Here is a 16,604-nt window from a genome sequence, read left to right as displayed (position 1 = left end):
AAATTGAGAGGCAGTTAGCGATATAGGGATCTTGCATCCCTTATAAGTATTTACCCACCATTTACTGCATTTACGGCAGGATAAGATAATCTTCTAAAAGCATTAATGGGATGAACTTATTATATTTTCGTAAAAGTACGATTGCCGTCGGTTTTATGGACGCTGTAGATTAGTGTAGATATTGGCGTACCTACTTTAATCATTCTCCATAGTAACTTTCATATATACTCTGGCAAACCCAGTTTACCAGTAGAAAAAGGCGCGAAATTCAAATTTCCTACGAAAGGAATTATTTTAGACGTGAAATACATTTTTAAATGCCGCCTTTTTCTACTGTTGGAAATGGTGTGGTAAACTATATGTAAAAACTATTAAAATCGTGAGATCAAACCTCGGGTCGGAGGAAGTTTATTTGTAATATGTAAGCTTATGTTTATATTTATTTTAAACTACCTACGAAGATATCTTTTGGGCATGTTTAAGATTTGCAAACAGTACCTAATGGAAATAAACAGAAATAAAACTACAAACGCGTAACAGCATTTTGGTTTACTGAAATACAACACAATCACAAGAACTGTTATATATATTACAGATTTAAATAGTCCGAGACTACCTAATAATACTAGTATAGTATAATTTTATTGTCAAACATGTCAAAAAATTACATAGGTGGTAGTTCAGAAGTTTATAAACACAAAATATTATAAATGCAGTGTTTGGATGCATGTACAGATGTAGTGCATAATTATTTTCCATCGTATTTTCACGGAAACTTACGAACGTATCTTGCTGTTTCAGTCAGTCTCGGTACAAAAAGTACTGAGGTTGACTGAAGTAGCATGACAAATACGAACGTTTCCGAGAATATACGGTGGAAAACAATGGTGCACTACAAATGTACTATGGACATGAACCAGATTTTTGGAGACCTCTTTTACTATAAGCAAAGAATTATTGATTATAGACGAGTTGTACAGTTTAATAAAAAACTGTAACCCGAGTTGGAGAATCGTTTCTCGGTGTCTGGAGTTACCATATAAAGCGCATGTACGGAGCCGTACGGAACTGCTTTAGCTATCAAGTTCAAAGCATCCATTTTTCATAGACTATATAATTCTTCTACAATGACTAACTCTTTGCTATAGAGATTTTAACATAAAAAAACAGTATTATTATTGCACAATTCGTGCATGACTTACATATTTTTAAACCGATACCAGGCAACTAGTGGAGTTATGACTTTAGGTACCGTTTGTACTTTTTAAACAACTTAAAAATACAATAATACATTTTCTTTAATTACAAGGATTAAATAAAGTAGGTACCTACGTGTACTTCTCAAACGGTTATAAGTTACAATAGAAAGTGCGTTAACAATATTAACTATAATTATTGTGTGCATAAAAATATAATTTTAACATTATTTATATCCCAATTCCGTTGTTTGATTTATTATCACAATATTTTTTTACATCATAATAGATCTTTAAAGTAAAATATAAATAGTAAATTTTACTAAAAATAACAGATGATATTTTATGGAGCATAATGTAATGACTGATTTTTAAGTTACAGTTTTTTTTCCATTTTATAATTTTGATATTACATCAGCAAACACTTTTGAACTATTACGTAAATATGCATTTATGATCAGATCCTAAAACATAATATGAGATCTACAGATGTAACAATTTTGTCATGAACTTGTTAAATTTGTTGGCCTAAGACGGCCTATGTAGTAGGCAAAAGGCTGCCATTGCACTGTGGCGGAGAGGAGGGGAGACGTGCTATTGGTTGATTCTTACACGTCTCCTCTCATCTCCAATCATCTCCCCCGCTGCGGAAAGGTAGCCAATATAAACGCTGCGAGCAAACTCGATGCAGTTGACGCTGTAGCTTGCAACATCCACGGCCATTAGGCGGGTCCACACAGAGCGAGCATACGCGCGAGGCATTTTCCTCGCGCACAAAACGGCCAGTGTAGACATGCCTCGGCCGAGGCGGCGCGTGCGTTGTCCGTGCCGCCTGGCGGTCTACACTGGTTCTACAATGCTCGCTCTGTGTGGACCCGCCTATTCGATGCTAAAGTCACAAATCGCTACGTCTGTAAACCTCCATTATTTTCGTCAATGACCGCCTTTGATGGCATAAATGAAAACCATGAACGTGTTTTGATATTTCAATTTACGCAATGATTTCGTGAATTTATAACTATATTAATACATAAACATACATACATTGCACAATTCTGGACAGTGACAAAGGCAACTCTAGGCTAATTAAGAGACAAATAAATAATATCTACTAATCGATGTGGCACTGGTGTTTCTCATGCTTTTTGTAGGTAATTGATGACACTAAAGTCATCGCGCCGAAATGTAATTTTCAAAAAGATTAGCAGACTTAGAGCCTTATCACACTAGCGTGTTCGCGACGAAATCATTGCGCGCCCGCGGCTAACTCGCCCCGCCTCGCTTTCAACGTCCTGCAAATCGCCAGTGTAAGAAGGCTCTTATTTTCTACTCGTCTCTAGCTAATGTGCCTAATGTAATAGTACTAAAGGCAAGTAGTTTGCTATGAAATGTGGGCAGTATAATTACGTAGAAAATAAAATTTGACATCTGAATTCTAGGAAGAGATATTATTTATACTTCTACCAACTTAATCAGCTACAATGCATTCGAGGGTTACGTTTATTTTCGCGACTAATACGATTAAATTAAAAGAAGCGTTATTGCTTCGAAATTACAGTACTAACCAACAACCTTCCATTTCGTTCAGATCTATCCGAATACAATTTTCAATCCGGCTTTTTTAAATAGGTTTTTAAGCAATAATATATTTTATCGCGCTTCTATAAAGACGATATAATGCATTAGTTTTTATTTTACAATTGGAAGTAGATATAATAATTATATCGATTATAAAATTCGTAGGTAATTGATTTGAAAACAAAACAATTTCCCAGAATATGAGAATTTAAGTATAGCCGGTCAAACAAGTTTGTCAATAGAAAAAGGCGCGAGTTTCAAAATTTCTATGGAGCGATAACCCTGTGCGCTCTCATTTAATAAAATTTGCCGCTTTTTTTACTGACGGAAATGGCTTGAAAGACTATAGTTATTTGTATTTTGATTGGAAGAAAAAGTATAACTCATATAAGTAACTAAAGGCTTTTGTCCTGAAACGCCGATTTGCCTATGTGATAACAGTCATATCAAAATCTGATTGGATCTATACAGAAAAATATAGCATAGAAAATTATTATACATCCAGAGTATAGTTGAACTTGACATGTTTCTGAAACAAAAAATCCATAGCACCGGATATTGCATTTTAGTATACAACAACTAATAACAATTTAATATTAGTCTTGCGAAGTGAAAGTCTTATACCAACTGCCGACCCAGAGTCAGACCAAGTTAAGCAAACGTCATAATTTCATAGATGTTTGACGTTTAAAATAACACTTGCACTGTCTGGGCTAGCAAAATCGCTGCTTACTTATCTTGGTCTGACTCTACACTGTTTTTTTTATAAGTATTACACAAACGTTAAAAAAAATAGATATAGCTTCAATTTATTCGCCCTCCAGACATAACAACATTGCACTGAATTTATTATGATGCAGCTATCTGTTAGAATAAAAGGTACGTGTTACTTTTTCATTTTGACTGTAGCTGAATATTATGTACCGTCAGCCGGGGTGAATGGGGACGGCCGGGGTGAATAGCGACAAAACTTAACATGTAATTTACCTGACAATTTCTTTAAATATATATCATGATTGGAAATAATAGTAGCTTTTGTATGATACAATTTGTGTGGGTACTTACTTATTTTGCAAGACATTGTCAGGTAAATCAGATTTTATGTTTTGTCCCTATTCACCCCAGTCGTCCCTATTCACCCCAGTTGAAAGTATGTACATTTTTGTAATTCACTGATACGTCTCTAGAACGCTAAACTGATATTTGAAATCATTGCAACCACCCATTGCACAAGAAATAAGCATTACTTTAGCCTAACTTATACGATACTGTTCTAGTTATTATAAGACTAAATAATTCCTAACATGTTTGTATGTCAAAATAGTCTGTGAAGTTACAACTCTATACAATTGTGATTAAACATTAAGTAAATCGGCAGCGGTATCCCTGTGCGATATATTGCTTCTGTGTAAAAAGCTGTGTCCACATTATTTATTACAAATCTAATACTCAAATTGAATGATAGGTAATGTCTTAGGTCTTGAATGCTTTTTTTTTCCTATATATGTTCAAAACAACTGCCAATTCGTTCCCTGGATAAATTCCAGTAAGACAGGTGAATGCGAGGCTGTTAAATCCGATTCCTCGTTGCAATTATGAAAACAGGACACAAAAAAATGCCAACTGACAATTTTGTGTCAGCATTTGAGACGACCCAGAAACACTGGCCCAAAAAAATATGTTTTTTTAAGGGGCTCCCTGGCGCCAATGATCTTCGATCTGAATCCCTTAGTTTTGTGAAGGTTTTTGTAGTTTATCATATTAAGAGCAACGGCTTTAAGCAATATAGTATCACATATTTACTTCAAAGTTAATTATCTTCGAAATTTTTGGCATCAATGTTGAACAGTTTTAGGGCAAAAAACTGGTTTTCTGGCCATAACTATTATGTTAATTAGTTTACAATTAAAATCTGTGACCAGTTTTTAGAGACGTCAAGGAACAACCCAAATATTATGTAGATTTCGTATATGTAAGATCCTTCACAGCAATCGAGTTACGAAAAAGGTGTGTTTTTAGACAATGTTTAAAAAAACATTAAACATATGTATTCATTTCTTTCAAAATCCGGCAGACCAGAATGGAGATAAAAGATTGAAGAACCGATAACCGCTTGTCTTATAATTCTATCTGTAGTGGAAATGTAAGAGCACCGGCTCAAAACTTGTCAAATATCAATGAAAACCGCAGGGAGCCCCTTAAACAATGACATATTTATTTATTCTATTGTTTTACTTTATAATCAAAGATACTTATATCATTTATCGTTGGGATATAGACGCTAAATAAAAGTGTGGAAACAGCTTTGTAGTGCGCTATAATATTAATTTCAACAGCTACCATCCTTTATCCTTCTAACATGTGCAAACCTCCCTTAACTACACTTAAATAAATTAATGTTAATTATTACGCATATACATTATGTTACAACATATTCAACAAGAATATCAACAATGGACTCGTTAACTATAAAATAAATACACATACATACAATGGGGATAGCAACTATCAAAGCTTTTCATAGACGAAGTTTTGCTCGTCTCATTAAAAAAAGGTTGAGCATGGCTGCTTTAAGCCTAGAATTTGGCTTAAAGCAGCCATACTTAACCTTTATTTATGAGGATCACAAAGACGGTTTGCCTCGTAGCCCCGGTCCGCAAGATGAATTTGTTTCAAAGTGACGATCGGTTGGTAAGGTTAATGTATACCAGTAGGGCCAAGATGGTCGGCTCTGCGGCTTGTCATTTGTCACCATGCCTGTCACGTTCTATAACAAGTATGTAAGTGCGAAAGTAACGGGCCATGCTGCCGCTGGATGACCTGGCAGGCCACCTAAAGAGCCCGGCAGGCCGCAGATTGAGGGTTAAAGGGCAACCATCCGTGGCATAAAAGAAAAACAAGATTTTGATATTATTGACAGGGAAACCTATACTGGAGCTATCTGTAAAAAGCTTCGACCGGCCAACCTCATTCGTTAATCATACGTACATTATTGAGAATCACGAGGAGAAGGGAATCAGTTTAACACCATGGACGCGGAGCGGGAGCCCACGGTGAAGTCTTTGTACTGCGAGAACACACACAGCTGTAACGAAAAAGATTAAGTAAGTAAAAAATAAATAAATGGATACAATCTTTTATCGCCAACTGTAGGTACATTGAATAAATGTTGTGGTCCCGGAAAGCATATGAATAATTATGAATAACAGTAAAACTCCTTGACTTTATTCGCCATAGGTATTAACTTCCAAAGAGTTGGTGGTTCTAGACCAAAAATACATTTTGAGAGAGGTGCCTTATCACTATCAGTGATATGATTGGTTAAATAAAAAGCACAGATACAGCCAAACAAAATTTTGTAAAGGAAAATTAGGAATGCATTTAAATGCAAAATTTTTGGCCGTAGTTTTTTTACCATGAAGAATGTAGAAGACTTAAGTAGAGTAAACCGTTTTTGCACAAAGAAATGACTCGATAAATCGATATCAATAATCAAGCGATTAATAAAACGATGTTTAGCAAATTATTCGATTATTATCGTGTACAACGTTATCAAGGCGTGTGCTAGGTCACGTCAAGATAAAAACCGAATGCAAAACCAAACTTGTATTTTACTGAACTCTGTGACTGCAAAATCGACTTAGTTACAATTGAATAAGAGTTCATATTTAGGCTGAACCTAAAACAATAATATGAAGTAGCGAAATTAAGTGGTTGATATTAATGTTTATTTTATTACTCTTGGGAGGCGAAACTCGTACTATCTACCAAATGGAGTTTGAATATTCGCTAGCTATTTTAGGAGAAATGAATTCAAGTACGAATTTCGTCATGCTCTTCTGTCAAAAAAAATTTCTATTATGTGTATCGCCAGGTAAGTAAGCATGCACAATATGTATTAACATAAATGTATTAGGGATTTAATAAAGCAGGGTTAGGTTCTGTGACTATCTCGGTTTAGTATAATGTTATATACAACATCACAAAACAAAACATCACAAATCTCTTTAAAAAAATTGGTTATATTTTATTAACACAATAAAATTAATAACTACAAAATTGTGTGTGTACCATATAAATATAAAATATAATTAAATTAAGGTCAACCAGGGTTATTGCGTCTATATGAACCATTGCGGTATTTTTAATTTCAAGCAGCGAGCAAATGCTAACACCACCCGATGTTACTGCATTCACAGTAAAATTAAAACAAATTTTATCCATTTGTAATTCAAGAGAAAGTTACATTTCCACCATGGACGCAATTATCTTGTTTGACTTACAACAGTTATATAGTTAGAAATCGCGAATTATTTTTCAACATTATGTTTAAAAGGTTAGTCATCATAATCAATAGTAGCACAAACAAAGCTTCCAAGATCAGGCCAATCCGTGCAAATGGGACTGCAATCCCTCCTCACCTTATCCTTAAGCTGCTGACACATGTGTAGTGCGGCCGTCAGCATGAACAGGACGTCACTTAGCCACGGAACGGCGCAGTCCGCCTGGCACGAGTCGATACGCATGGTGCCGTGGACCGAGCTGAGCTGGTAGGCCACGAATATCAACTTGTGCGACTGGATGTAAAAAGATATTGCGAGGTCTTCGGGTAGGTTTGGTGATAGCGCTTTCTGAAAGGAGAGAAGTTTCTTTAGAATTTCGAAATTCACGTACGGTTATAAGTTTTGCCCGGCCCTGCTGGAAGGAACAGCGTAATGTAATAAGAAACAGGGCCTTGGACAGGGCAATCGGGTGGTTACCATTCTGTCAGAATAGGCTAAACGGCGGCTATTAGTATCATGCACATTACAAGCATAGGGGAGTACCTTCGCAGCGCTTTGTACGTCTTTTTACTAAGAAGAGAAGACTTTTTGCAAGAACTCAAAAACGGCTGGACCGATCACGTTCGCTATAGTTTTCATAGGTATTTATTAAGCTTTTGTCTTACGAATTTTTTGGAACCATGGTTCAAAACTTGAAGTGGGACATATGTTTATTTTTCTTTAGAAGCGATTATTTCCGAAAACATTAATTTGATGAATGAAAAACGATAAAAGAGACTAGTATTACCATTGCATGTATATTGTAGGTTGAAATAAATACCTTTTCTAATTTAATTTTTTTTTTTGCGCCACTTTGTACAGTCTCCAACTCTCCCTCAATTTCTCTAAGGTTAACTAGAAGATATCCCTTAAATGGATAAGTTCGCCTTTGTACTAATGATAAGTGTTTTATTTCCTGTTTTGTCTTCATTTCTGTACAGTCAGCATTAAAAGTAGTCGATGGAACAACGCGCCAAAAGTATCTGATATTCCGGATAACTTTTCCAAATATAGATAAATTTCTAAAATTCGCGGTCAAAAGTATATCTTTTACAGTCTTAGTTGTTCTATATTAAAGACATCACTTTTTGTTAAGCTGTTACAGAATGCTGGTAGATACTTATGAAACGTTATTTGATCCGCTACTTTTGATGCTGACTGTACAATAAAGAGTTTTACTACTACTAACAGTAGAAGAAAAGTAGTCTTTTTTTATACTACATCGGCGGCAAATAAGCCTGCGGCGGCCTGCCTGATGGTAAGCGGTCACCGTAGCCTATTGTCGCCTGCAGCTCCAGAGGTGTTACATGCGCGTTGCCGACCCTTACACCCCACCCTCGTTGAGCTCAGGCAACCTTACTCACCGGCAGTAACAACACTCTCAACACAGGGTCTAGTATTATTTGGCTGCGGTTTTCTGTAACGTGGTGGTACTTCCCCAGTTGGGCTCTGCTCTAGATCTGGAATGACACCCGTACAAAACGAGGTGACATTCACAGTGCCAATACCTCTCTTTTGGACGTAGTTTAAGGACATACCCCTGGGTCCACCGTCAAGAAAAACTCGTGCGGAAATTTATGCGGTAATTTTGGTAATCCAAAAATGACGGTTGACAATTCAGTTTGATTCAATTCAATTCTTAATTAATTCAAATTTTTTTTAATTCAAATATACTTTATTCATGTAGGCCTAGCAACAAGCACTTATGAATAGTAAGACAGTATTACATATAATTATCTTAATCTAATTATCAGAGCAATTTATTGATGTTGTAAATATTATTCCATATATAATACTAATGAATATAATTCATAGATCAAATTTAATACTAAAACTTTCACAAAATATAGTCATGCAAAAAAAAAATGTATAAAAAATAATAGTCTAGATTGTTTCTAGAATAAATTCTAAATGTCAAACAAATATAATAAAAACAACAAAGGAAATACATGCATTGGAATATCCATTTCATCATCATTATTCAAATATAATAAATAATTAATCATTTCGAATCACAATTAATCCCACGTTGTTTTATCATTCATGTAGTCTTGTGTGGTATAATAAGCTTTAGAAATAAGTTTACGCTTTACATGATTCTTAAATTTATTAATTGGTAACTCAGTAATATGGTTTGGAAGTTTATTATAAAATCTCACACAATTACCCATGAATGATTTTTTAATTTTATGGAGCCGAGTGAAGGGCACGTCGCCGTTTGTAGTCTATATAGCGCCATCTAATGCGGCTGTCAAACCCGGCGGAATTTAATTTTTTTAGACTTTCAATCTTTTATACAATAGTGTCAATAGTAAAAAGCCCTATGTGTGAAATGAATGTGTTGAGATAATAAATGGGTTTCTTTATAGACAACGCTCTTCGTGCGATAACATGAATTTATGAGCGCTCATGTTATGTCATTCTTATCCCATAGAAGGTCAAAAAGGGTAAGGTATTGGAGTTTCAACTGTAATACTTTATAGGTAAGGAACAAAATAAAAAAACAACAGAACACATTGTCTGAGAGAATGAGTCATACACTGATTTAAGTTCTTATTTATATTCCTGACAGTTAAGGGAATATTACAGTTACACAATGTTATAAAAAAATATGTTAATTTTTTTCCTTGATTTTCAGTCCTTTTCACACGACTACGGGATGGATTATTATTTTGGCAGTAGTTATACGTACCTAAGTAGGCATTTGTGCCGAGAGTTCAACCGTAACGTAAAAACGACTGAGCCCATTTTGATAAATGAAGTGTCTATTGACATGTTTTTATTACACTGGTGACATTGATTTGATTTTCAACCAACTTCAAAACCATAGTTCAATTATAGTTTTTGGAAAACTAGTTTTACTTGTATTAATGAATAATAATAAATATTTGGGTATAATCTTACAGAAACCTAGCCCCAAACTAAACAAAGCTTGTACTATGGGTACTAGGCGACATAAATACATAGCAAACACCCATGACTCAGGAACAAATATCTGAGATCATCACACAAATAAATGCCCTTACTGGGATTCGAACCCAGGACCAGACCGGCTAGGTCAGACCAGTTATCGAAATGGGTCGGTTGTTTTAGCCTTATAATAAGATATCTTAAATTTTTTCGACATATATTTAATCATTTTACTATCTATTCTTACAGTACCAAACTCAAGTATTGAAGATTACACAAGATAAATGTAAGACAACAATAACTTGATTGGCGAGAGGTGGCTCGGAACTGAGGGTGGCAGGACCGGAGCCAATCATACCTCTGCCTTATGCCTGGCTCCGGAACATGCTGAGATGCAACACCAAGGTAAAACACCAACAGTACTGGTCTAACCTAGGCACGTGCAGGCAGGCGAAGGAGGCCCTCCCGACAATCGACCCCGGTTTGTCGAGGAGGCTGAGACAGCTGAAGAGGCCACAGCTCCGGCTTTTGACTGGGGCCATAACCGGCCACGCCCCACTAAACAAACACCTACTAACCCTACGTGTTACAGATAGCCCCCTCTGCAGAGCGTGCATGGAGGAGGAGACAGCCGCCCACGTCATTCTTGAATGCCCAGGGGTGGCAGAATACCGGGCACAATACCTCGGTTCTCCGGGGTCTCTCCCAGAAGTCGTCGGCAACATCAAGGGTCTGCTAGGCTTCCTGGTAGAGTTGGGTTGGCAGGAGTAGTGCCGTCAACCCACCATCAAGCAAAATAGGCGCGAATTGCGACGTCGAGTTGCGGAAACCCAGCCCGCGAATACGAATAACGAATAACGAACTTGATTGGTAGAAGATTACAGGAAATAGGTAGAGTTAGACCAAGACAAGTTTACAGCGACACTTGCACTGCGTGTGCTATCTAAATCGTTACAGACTCGTCTCGGCCTAACACTACGCTATATATTATATGCTAGAGCCTTATAAGTTAAATGCATCGTGAAACTAATCAAGATAACAGCAATTAAACTTAACAAAACCCTGATAAAGACAGGCAGTATTGGTAAGTTTGTTTGGATGCCGCCTCTGATACAAATTGGATTACCCATTGTTGCTAATCTAGGTGATTAAAAACAGATTGGCAAGGAATAATATCATAAGTATTGCTTAATAGATAACATTGCACATATAGCAGATATTTTACTCTCATACAAAAAACTTATTCCCTCAGTAGTTTTTTGTTGCATACAAAAGTGGTTGTTGATGTAACCACCATAACTGTAATATTTTTATAAAGATGTTCATGGGTTAGTACCCAGACCAGAGTTTTGGTATTGACGTAAAATAATTTTTTTCTTCTTCTTCTGCCTCGTTTCCTCATGACTGAGGGTCGTGACCACATGAGATCGTTATTTTGTGCATCAAGACTCTCCATTCTGCACGCTTTTCGAAATAATTTTTCACCAACGCGGTTTTGGCTAAAAAATCACTGAACCTTTCTGACGCGTCGAAACTGTATTTTTGGTAGGGGCCAAATGAAGTTTCGGAAGTGGCATGATTCAGCACAAAACTTATGTTTCAACCGAAACGAGAGCAAACTTGAACCTTCAGTTTCAATTGGACACTAAGGGTGGTGTTCCCAAATGTACATCACTGTAGACTTAATAGTGGCACTCTATGTAAGTACTTACCATATTTCGACTTTTCATTAGTTCATCAATGGCTTTCTTTTTTGGCAGGACTAGTGCTGTGCGCGCCCTTTGAAGGGAACCAATCAGACATTGTATTATATGTAGTACTTCATCTGATGACCTGCAATTAAGACATACTTATTTGTTAAACCATGTCCTCATAAGAGCTAACACTTTAAAGAAAATGAAATTATGGCTTATTTGAGTTAGTAAATGTATAATTTATTTATATCTGGGATGGCTTTCAACTTAATCAATTACCCGGCTTAAATGAAATCACTGATTAAGTGAGTAATTGAATTGATAAGATGCTACTGTTAATCTGATTAAGCTTCTTGAGATTTGTTATTTCCAGATGGCTTTTTCATGATGAACTCATTTAAGAACTTGTGCATTAATTGTACCTAAATTTAAGCATGTATTTAATCAATTTTCTTAATTTTATTTATATACATTAAACTGAAGCAGTATTATTTTCACAACATCCCACCCCTAAGGGTCTTTAGTCTTATATTATTATTATTATATAGCCCTTAATTCTGAACATGTTTGTTGTTTTTTATAGTAACTTAGTATTGAATAGTCATATGAAGTCTCATAGTTCAGCGTGGTTCAGGGTGCCTGTCAGCAAAGGCCTCCAAATTCCAAATTCCAATCCAACTACTTCCAGTATTTCCTCTCCCTTGCCACCCAGAGTGGAGGCTAACTTTATACTAATATAAGACTAAAGAAAAGTAATATGTTTTCATGTTGAAATACTGACAGATTTACACAAGCCACAAAGATGTAGACATCACATGTCTAATCAAAAGAATTATATTTTCTGACCAAAAATAATGTAAGCTTATGTCATTGTTATCACATATTTACAGAAACAATAAGGTCATGTTATTTCCATAATGGCCTTGTAAAATAGTGTCATCAAGATATTGCTAACCTGAATATATAATGTTTGTCTACATTGTCAATGTAGCCGATGGCCTGCTGCAAGTGGTTGGCTGCATCCTGGATCTGCTGAAGCTTCCATGGCCCATCCTGGTTGATGGATGTGCGGCATATAGTGTGCATTTGCCGGAGCACTTTGAAACTTATGTCCTGTTGGGAGAAACAAGACTGTTTATTGAAGATAAACAGTTCCAAAAACAAATGTTATTAAGTGATCTTTAGTGTTTTTATTGCCTTGCCGGGGTTATTAACAAACCTTAGTACTATTAGTGGCATATAATTTAGATTACCACCATAATATACCCTTGTAACTGTAATAGAAAGCTCCATATGTTAGAAAGCTATTAATTAGGACCTAGTAAAACTTAAGCACTATTTTACCTCAAAAACAAACAATTTACTACTATATTTAATATACTACAAAAAAGATTTCTATAAAATACACACACGAATACATGTAAAGTATCAATGTATTATTAACCGTGTAAGGCCGCTCATTTGTATTCCAATGAGTGAAGATTAACAAGTAATATAATACTCACTGCATGAGTTATGCTGTCGCCAGTTAGCGTTACAATGCATTTCAGCTGTTCAGGCTGCGAGGTCAATATAAATTTGTCTTGTTTCTGACCCTCATTCCCATACAGAGGGACCGGAAATCTGTGAGCGCAACCCTGCAAAACAAATCCATTTACTAACTATGCCATTGTACATTAATTCATTAAATTAAAAATAAACTTACGACTAAAACCGAGTGTAGTTGATGCAAGATCGAGTGAACCTCCTCTCGAAGAACCCATTCGAATTCCTCTTTCTAAAATACACAAAAACCACAAACGTTAGATTGTTAGGACTCTAAAAATGTCCTTAGATAATTGTTTTTATCGACTGCAGCTTTGTCTTTTACCAAATTGGCAGCCTCTTCCTTTTCGTTATCGCTCATTGCAATAGAATTTTGACGAACTGAATAGCCGTCTTTTTTAATAATTTCCTTCCGATGGTTCACGTGAAGTAATTTCGCCAATTGACGTGACAGATGTCAGTGAAGGTAAGAGGGAGAGGAGTATGAGATTGAGAGCGCTTGGGGTCATAGACATAGAGGTACAATAGTATAGAGATGAAGTGGTAGAGCCGGCAGATTACCGAACGAGATGCTCTTATGGAACTTTCCTTAGGAGTAGCAGAAAAAGCGTCATTATTGTTTGTCCTTGTCACAGTCTCATTTTTTTTAATTCCCCCACCGAAAATTTCAGTATGGTTTATGGTGGGTGACAAATAACCCAATCAAATTACGTAGGTTGTTTTTGGTATGTTGTCAGGAATATTAGAGCGTGTTTTTAATTTTGTATCATTGCGTATGTTCTGTCCCTCACGAGAATTAAGGCTCGTTCCAGACGTCCTGAATACTTGGCTTAAATCAGAGGGTCTACATCGTCCAACATAGAAAAATTGAAAATTTATATGTGGCTGGCTCTCTATCGCTCTTGCGATTTAGAGCAATAGAGAAACATATAACGTGTTCCGATCTTGGTAGCAAACCCTCATAAAATTATGATCTATATAGGCTGACAAACCATTTCCGTCAGTAGAAAAAAGCGACAAATAAAAAAAATAGTCGCGAAGGGTTTCATCACATATAAATTTTAAATTCGCGCCTTTTTCTACTGACAAACTTATTTGGCCGACTATAAATAACGAATTCTATCAATCAAATGTAAAGTCTGACCAAAAATATATGATCAATGTCAAGAGGACGCTGTTATTTTCATGTATAGGCTGACAGTTCAGTTTAGTATGAAAAATTTAGTTCCACCGAAATTCCGCAATATGGCGATTGGCGCGTGATATCACTGGTTAGGCGTTATAGGGACCGTGCGCATTGGAGGGTCTGCCATCTTGTGGTCTGAATCGGAACCATAAACAGGCACATTTACATGTCAAGTGTTTTCTTGTGCATAGTAGGTTCTGCCATCTTGTGGGCTACATCGGAACAAAAAACATCACATTTACGCCTCGCGCCAAAAATCTGACGGCTCCTGTCTGTGCGGCCTCCTATAGTTCATGCACGCTCCCTATCAAATATTGCAGCCGATATCGGTGAGGTTTTGTAAAGGCCCTAAAATCGGGACATAAAAAGTCAAAAACAAAATGACAATATTTAAACGTAGAACGCAGTGGTCAAACCTCGATCGAATTAATGTCAATTTGTTTTGCCAAATTAACTTGTAAATCCGTAGATTTTGGTGGAAATTGATTCACAAGTATTTAGTAGCTTTCGGTAGATTCTTTCATTGAATACAAGCGCCAATATGGTTTTTCCCAATGTCATGCAAGTCTTTTATGGTGCACTTGAGAAATCTCTGCGGGAAGTGGGCTTCCTTGCAGGGTACCTATATTATTTTCTCAAAAGTTACAATATACATAATTCCCTTTCGTTGAATTGTTACCTATAAATCATCTAACTTTACATTACACTTAAAATGCAAGATTTAATCAGTAAAAATACAGCATCATACCATGCTGATCATGATTGTGATGAATGTGAACCGGTGTCATGTTATCATTTTCATGGAATGTTAGAGTTAGACGAAGATAAGTCTGCACTGATTGCAGTGATTTTTATAGCCCAGACTGTGCAAGTGTTATTTAAAATGTCCAACTTCTATGAAACTATGACGTATAAATAACACTTACAGAATTTGCGCTGTCAAAATCGTTGCAAATTTATCTTGGTCTAACTGTAATCTTTTTCTTTAAAGATTTGCCACCCTGGATGCGTTCTGCGGTCTGCGGTCAGGTCAAATTGAAATGTATGTAATGACCTGACCGCAGACCGCAGAACGCATCGGCAAATCCCTATGCCGATGAAACCAACACTTCTATGAAAATCTTCTCACCCCGTGTTCTTAAAACATGAATAAATACAATAAATATAACAGTTATATAAGACACGGTCATGAGTATGACTTGACTGTCCTTATGCTAAATTAGTTTTGGCGCCCGTTTAGTTACTAATATACCTACCCACTAATCATACTAATTTAATATTTTTCAGGAAATCCGGAAGGCACATGAAATTTCCATACACTTTATCTGCAAAAATAGCGCAGTTTCCTATGTTTCACTATATGAAATATAACACTATCTGGATGTATTATCCACTAGGCTGGGTTGTTGGATTTTTCGCCTTTGCAAAGATTCACGCAGTAGTAAATTCCGACGCAAATAAAGCAAGTTGGGCAGAATCCCAGAGAAAAATAGCTGAAAAAGAAGCACATCATTAAGAAAATATTGTTACCATTATCATTTTTCAATAAAATTATTGATAAATTACAAATCATGGATATTTTTAATCATTAGTAAAGGTATACAGTCACAGACCACTTATGATATTTTTTCTTTGTATACAGTGGACGGCTGCGGTTTTTAATGCTGCGTTGTCGCACTAAAGCATCCATAAAAAAAAACATCGCAGCGCAGGCGTCCGCTGTAAAAACCTTTGACGTCTACCTGGTAACCTGACTCTAATTTTCTTCATTAAACATATTTGGTATCCATTCCAAATTCAACCAAAGAGTAAAGTAAGTATATAAGCTACCACAAAAAGCCATAAACTCTTATAAGTTATTTATCTTGTGTGATTTTATAACCTCTGCTGGCCTGCTACTATGCCATCCACCGATGAACAGCTGCCAGATTCTTGGATAATGTAATAATGTATAGGGTAGGAATGGCGGTTTCTTTGCTCTCATCATATTATACAATGTTTTGGAGCCAGCTATATTTATATATCTTTTTATACTCTGGCAAACCCAGCTTGTCAGTAGAAAAACTAGAAAAAAGCGCGAATTTTTTTAATGTACCGGTTTTCTCTACTGACGGAAATGGTATGCTAAACTATAGTCGGACAAACAAGTTTGTCAGTAGAATAAGACGCGATA

The 16,604-nt window shown here is 36.1% G+C and overlaps 1 protein-coding gene across 4 annotated transcripts; it reads right to left on the bottom strand.

The window, feature by feature from the left end:
- Positions 1 to 534: 534 nt before the first annotated feature.
- Positions 535 to 13,853, bottom strand: LOC133521245 (protein rogdi). Of its 4 annotated transcripts, none has more exons than XM_061856093.1 (7): positions 13,571 to 13,851; positions 13,406 to 13,477; positions 13,206 to 13,337; positions 12,656 to 12,831; positions 11,719 to 11,839; positions 7,196 to 7,405; positions 535 to 5,859 (listed from the first exon to the last, which is right to left on the bottom strand). In XM_061856093.1, the coding sequence occupies exons 1-7, from the start codon at positions 13,604 to 13,606 to the stop codon at positions 5,791 to 5,793; spliced, it is 816 nt and encodes a 271-aa protein (XP_061712077.1). In that variant the 5' UTR covers positions 13,607 to 13,851; the 3' UTR covers positions 535 to 5,790. The 4 variants fall into 4 exon arrangements, with proteins under 4 accessions (XP_061712077.1, XP_061712079.1, XP_061712076.1 ...); XM_061856095.1 differs by having other exon boundaries at positions 12,656 to 12,813; positions 13,571 to 13,840; XM_061856092.1 differs by having other exon boundaries at positions 535 to 7,405; positions 13,571 to 13,853.
- Positions 13,854 to 16,604: the final 2,751 nt, after the last annotated feature.

The sequence above is a fragment of the Cydia pomonella genome, chromosome 9 (assembly GCF_033807575.1).
Source record: "Cydia pomonella isolate Wapato2018A chromosome 9, ilCydPomo1, whole genome shotgun sequence".
Classification (NCBI taxonomy): domain Eukaryota; kingdom Metazoa; phylum Arthropoda; class Insecta; order Lepidoptera; family Tortricidae; genus Cydia; species Cydia pomonella.
This window is presented reverse-complemented; position numbering and strand designations above follow the sequence as displayed.

Excerpts from the sequence above, each read along its gene's own strand:
- LOC133521245 (XM_061856092.1), bottom strand. The coding sequence starts at position 13,606 with ATGAGCGATAACGAAAAGGAAGAGGCTGCCAATTTG. Across the intron at positions 13,478-13,570 it reads AGGAAGAGGCTGCCAATTTG|AAAGAGGAATTCGAATGGGT; the intron begins GTAAAAGACAAA and ends TGTGTATTTTAG. Across the intron at positions 7,406-11,718 it reads TAATGAAAAGTCGAAATATG|AAAGCGCTATCACCAAACCT; the intron begins GTAAGTACTTAC and ends CTCTCCTTTCAG.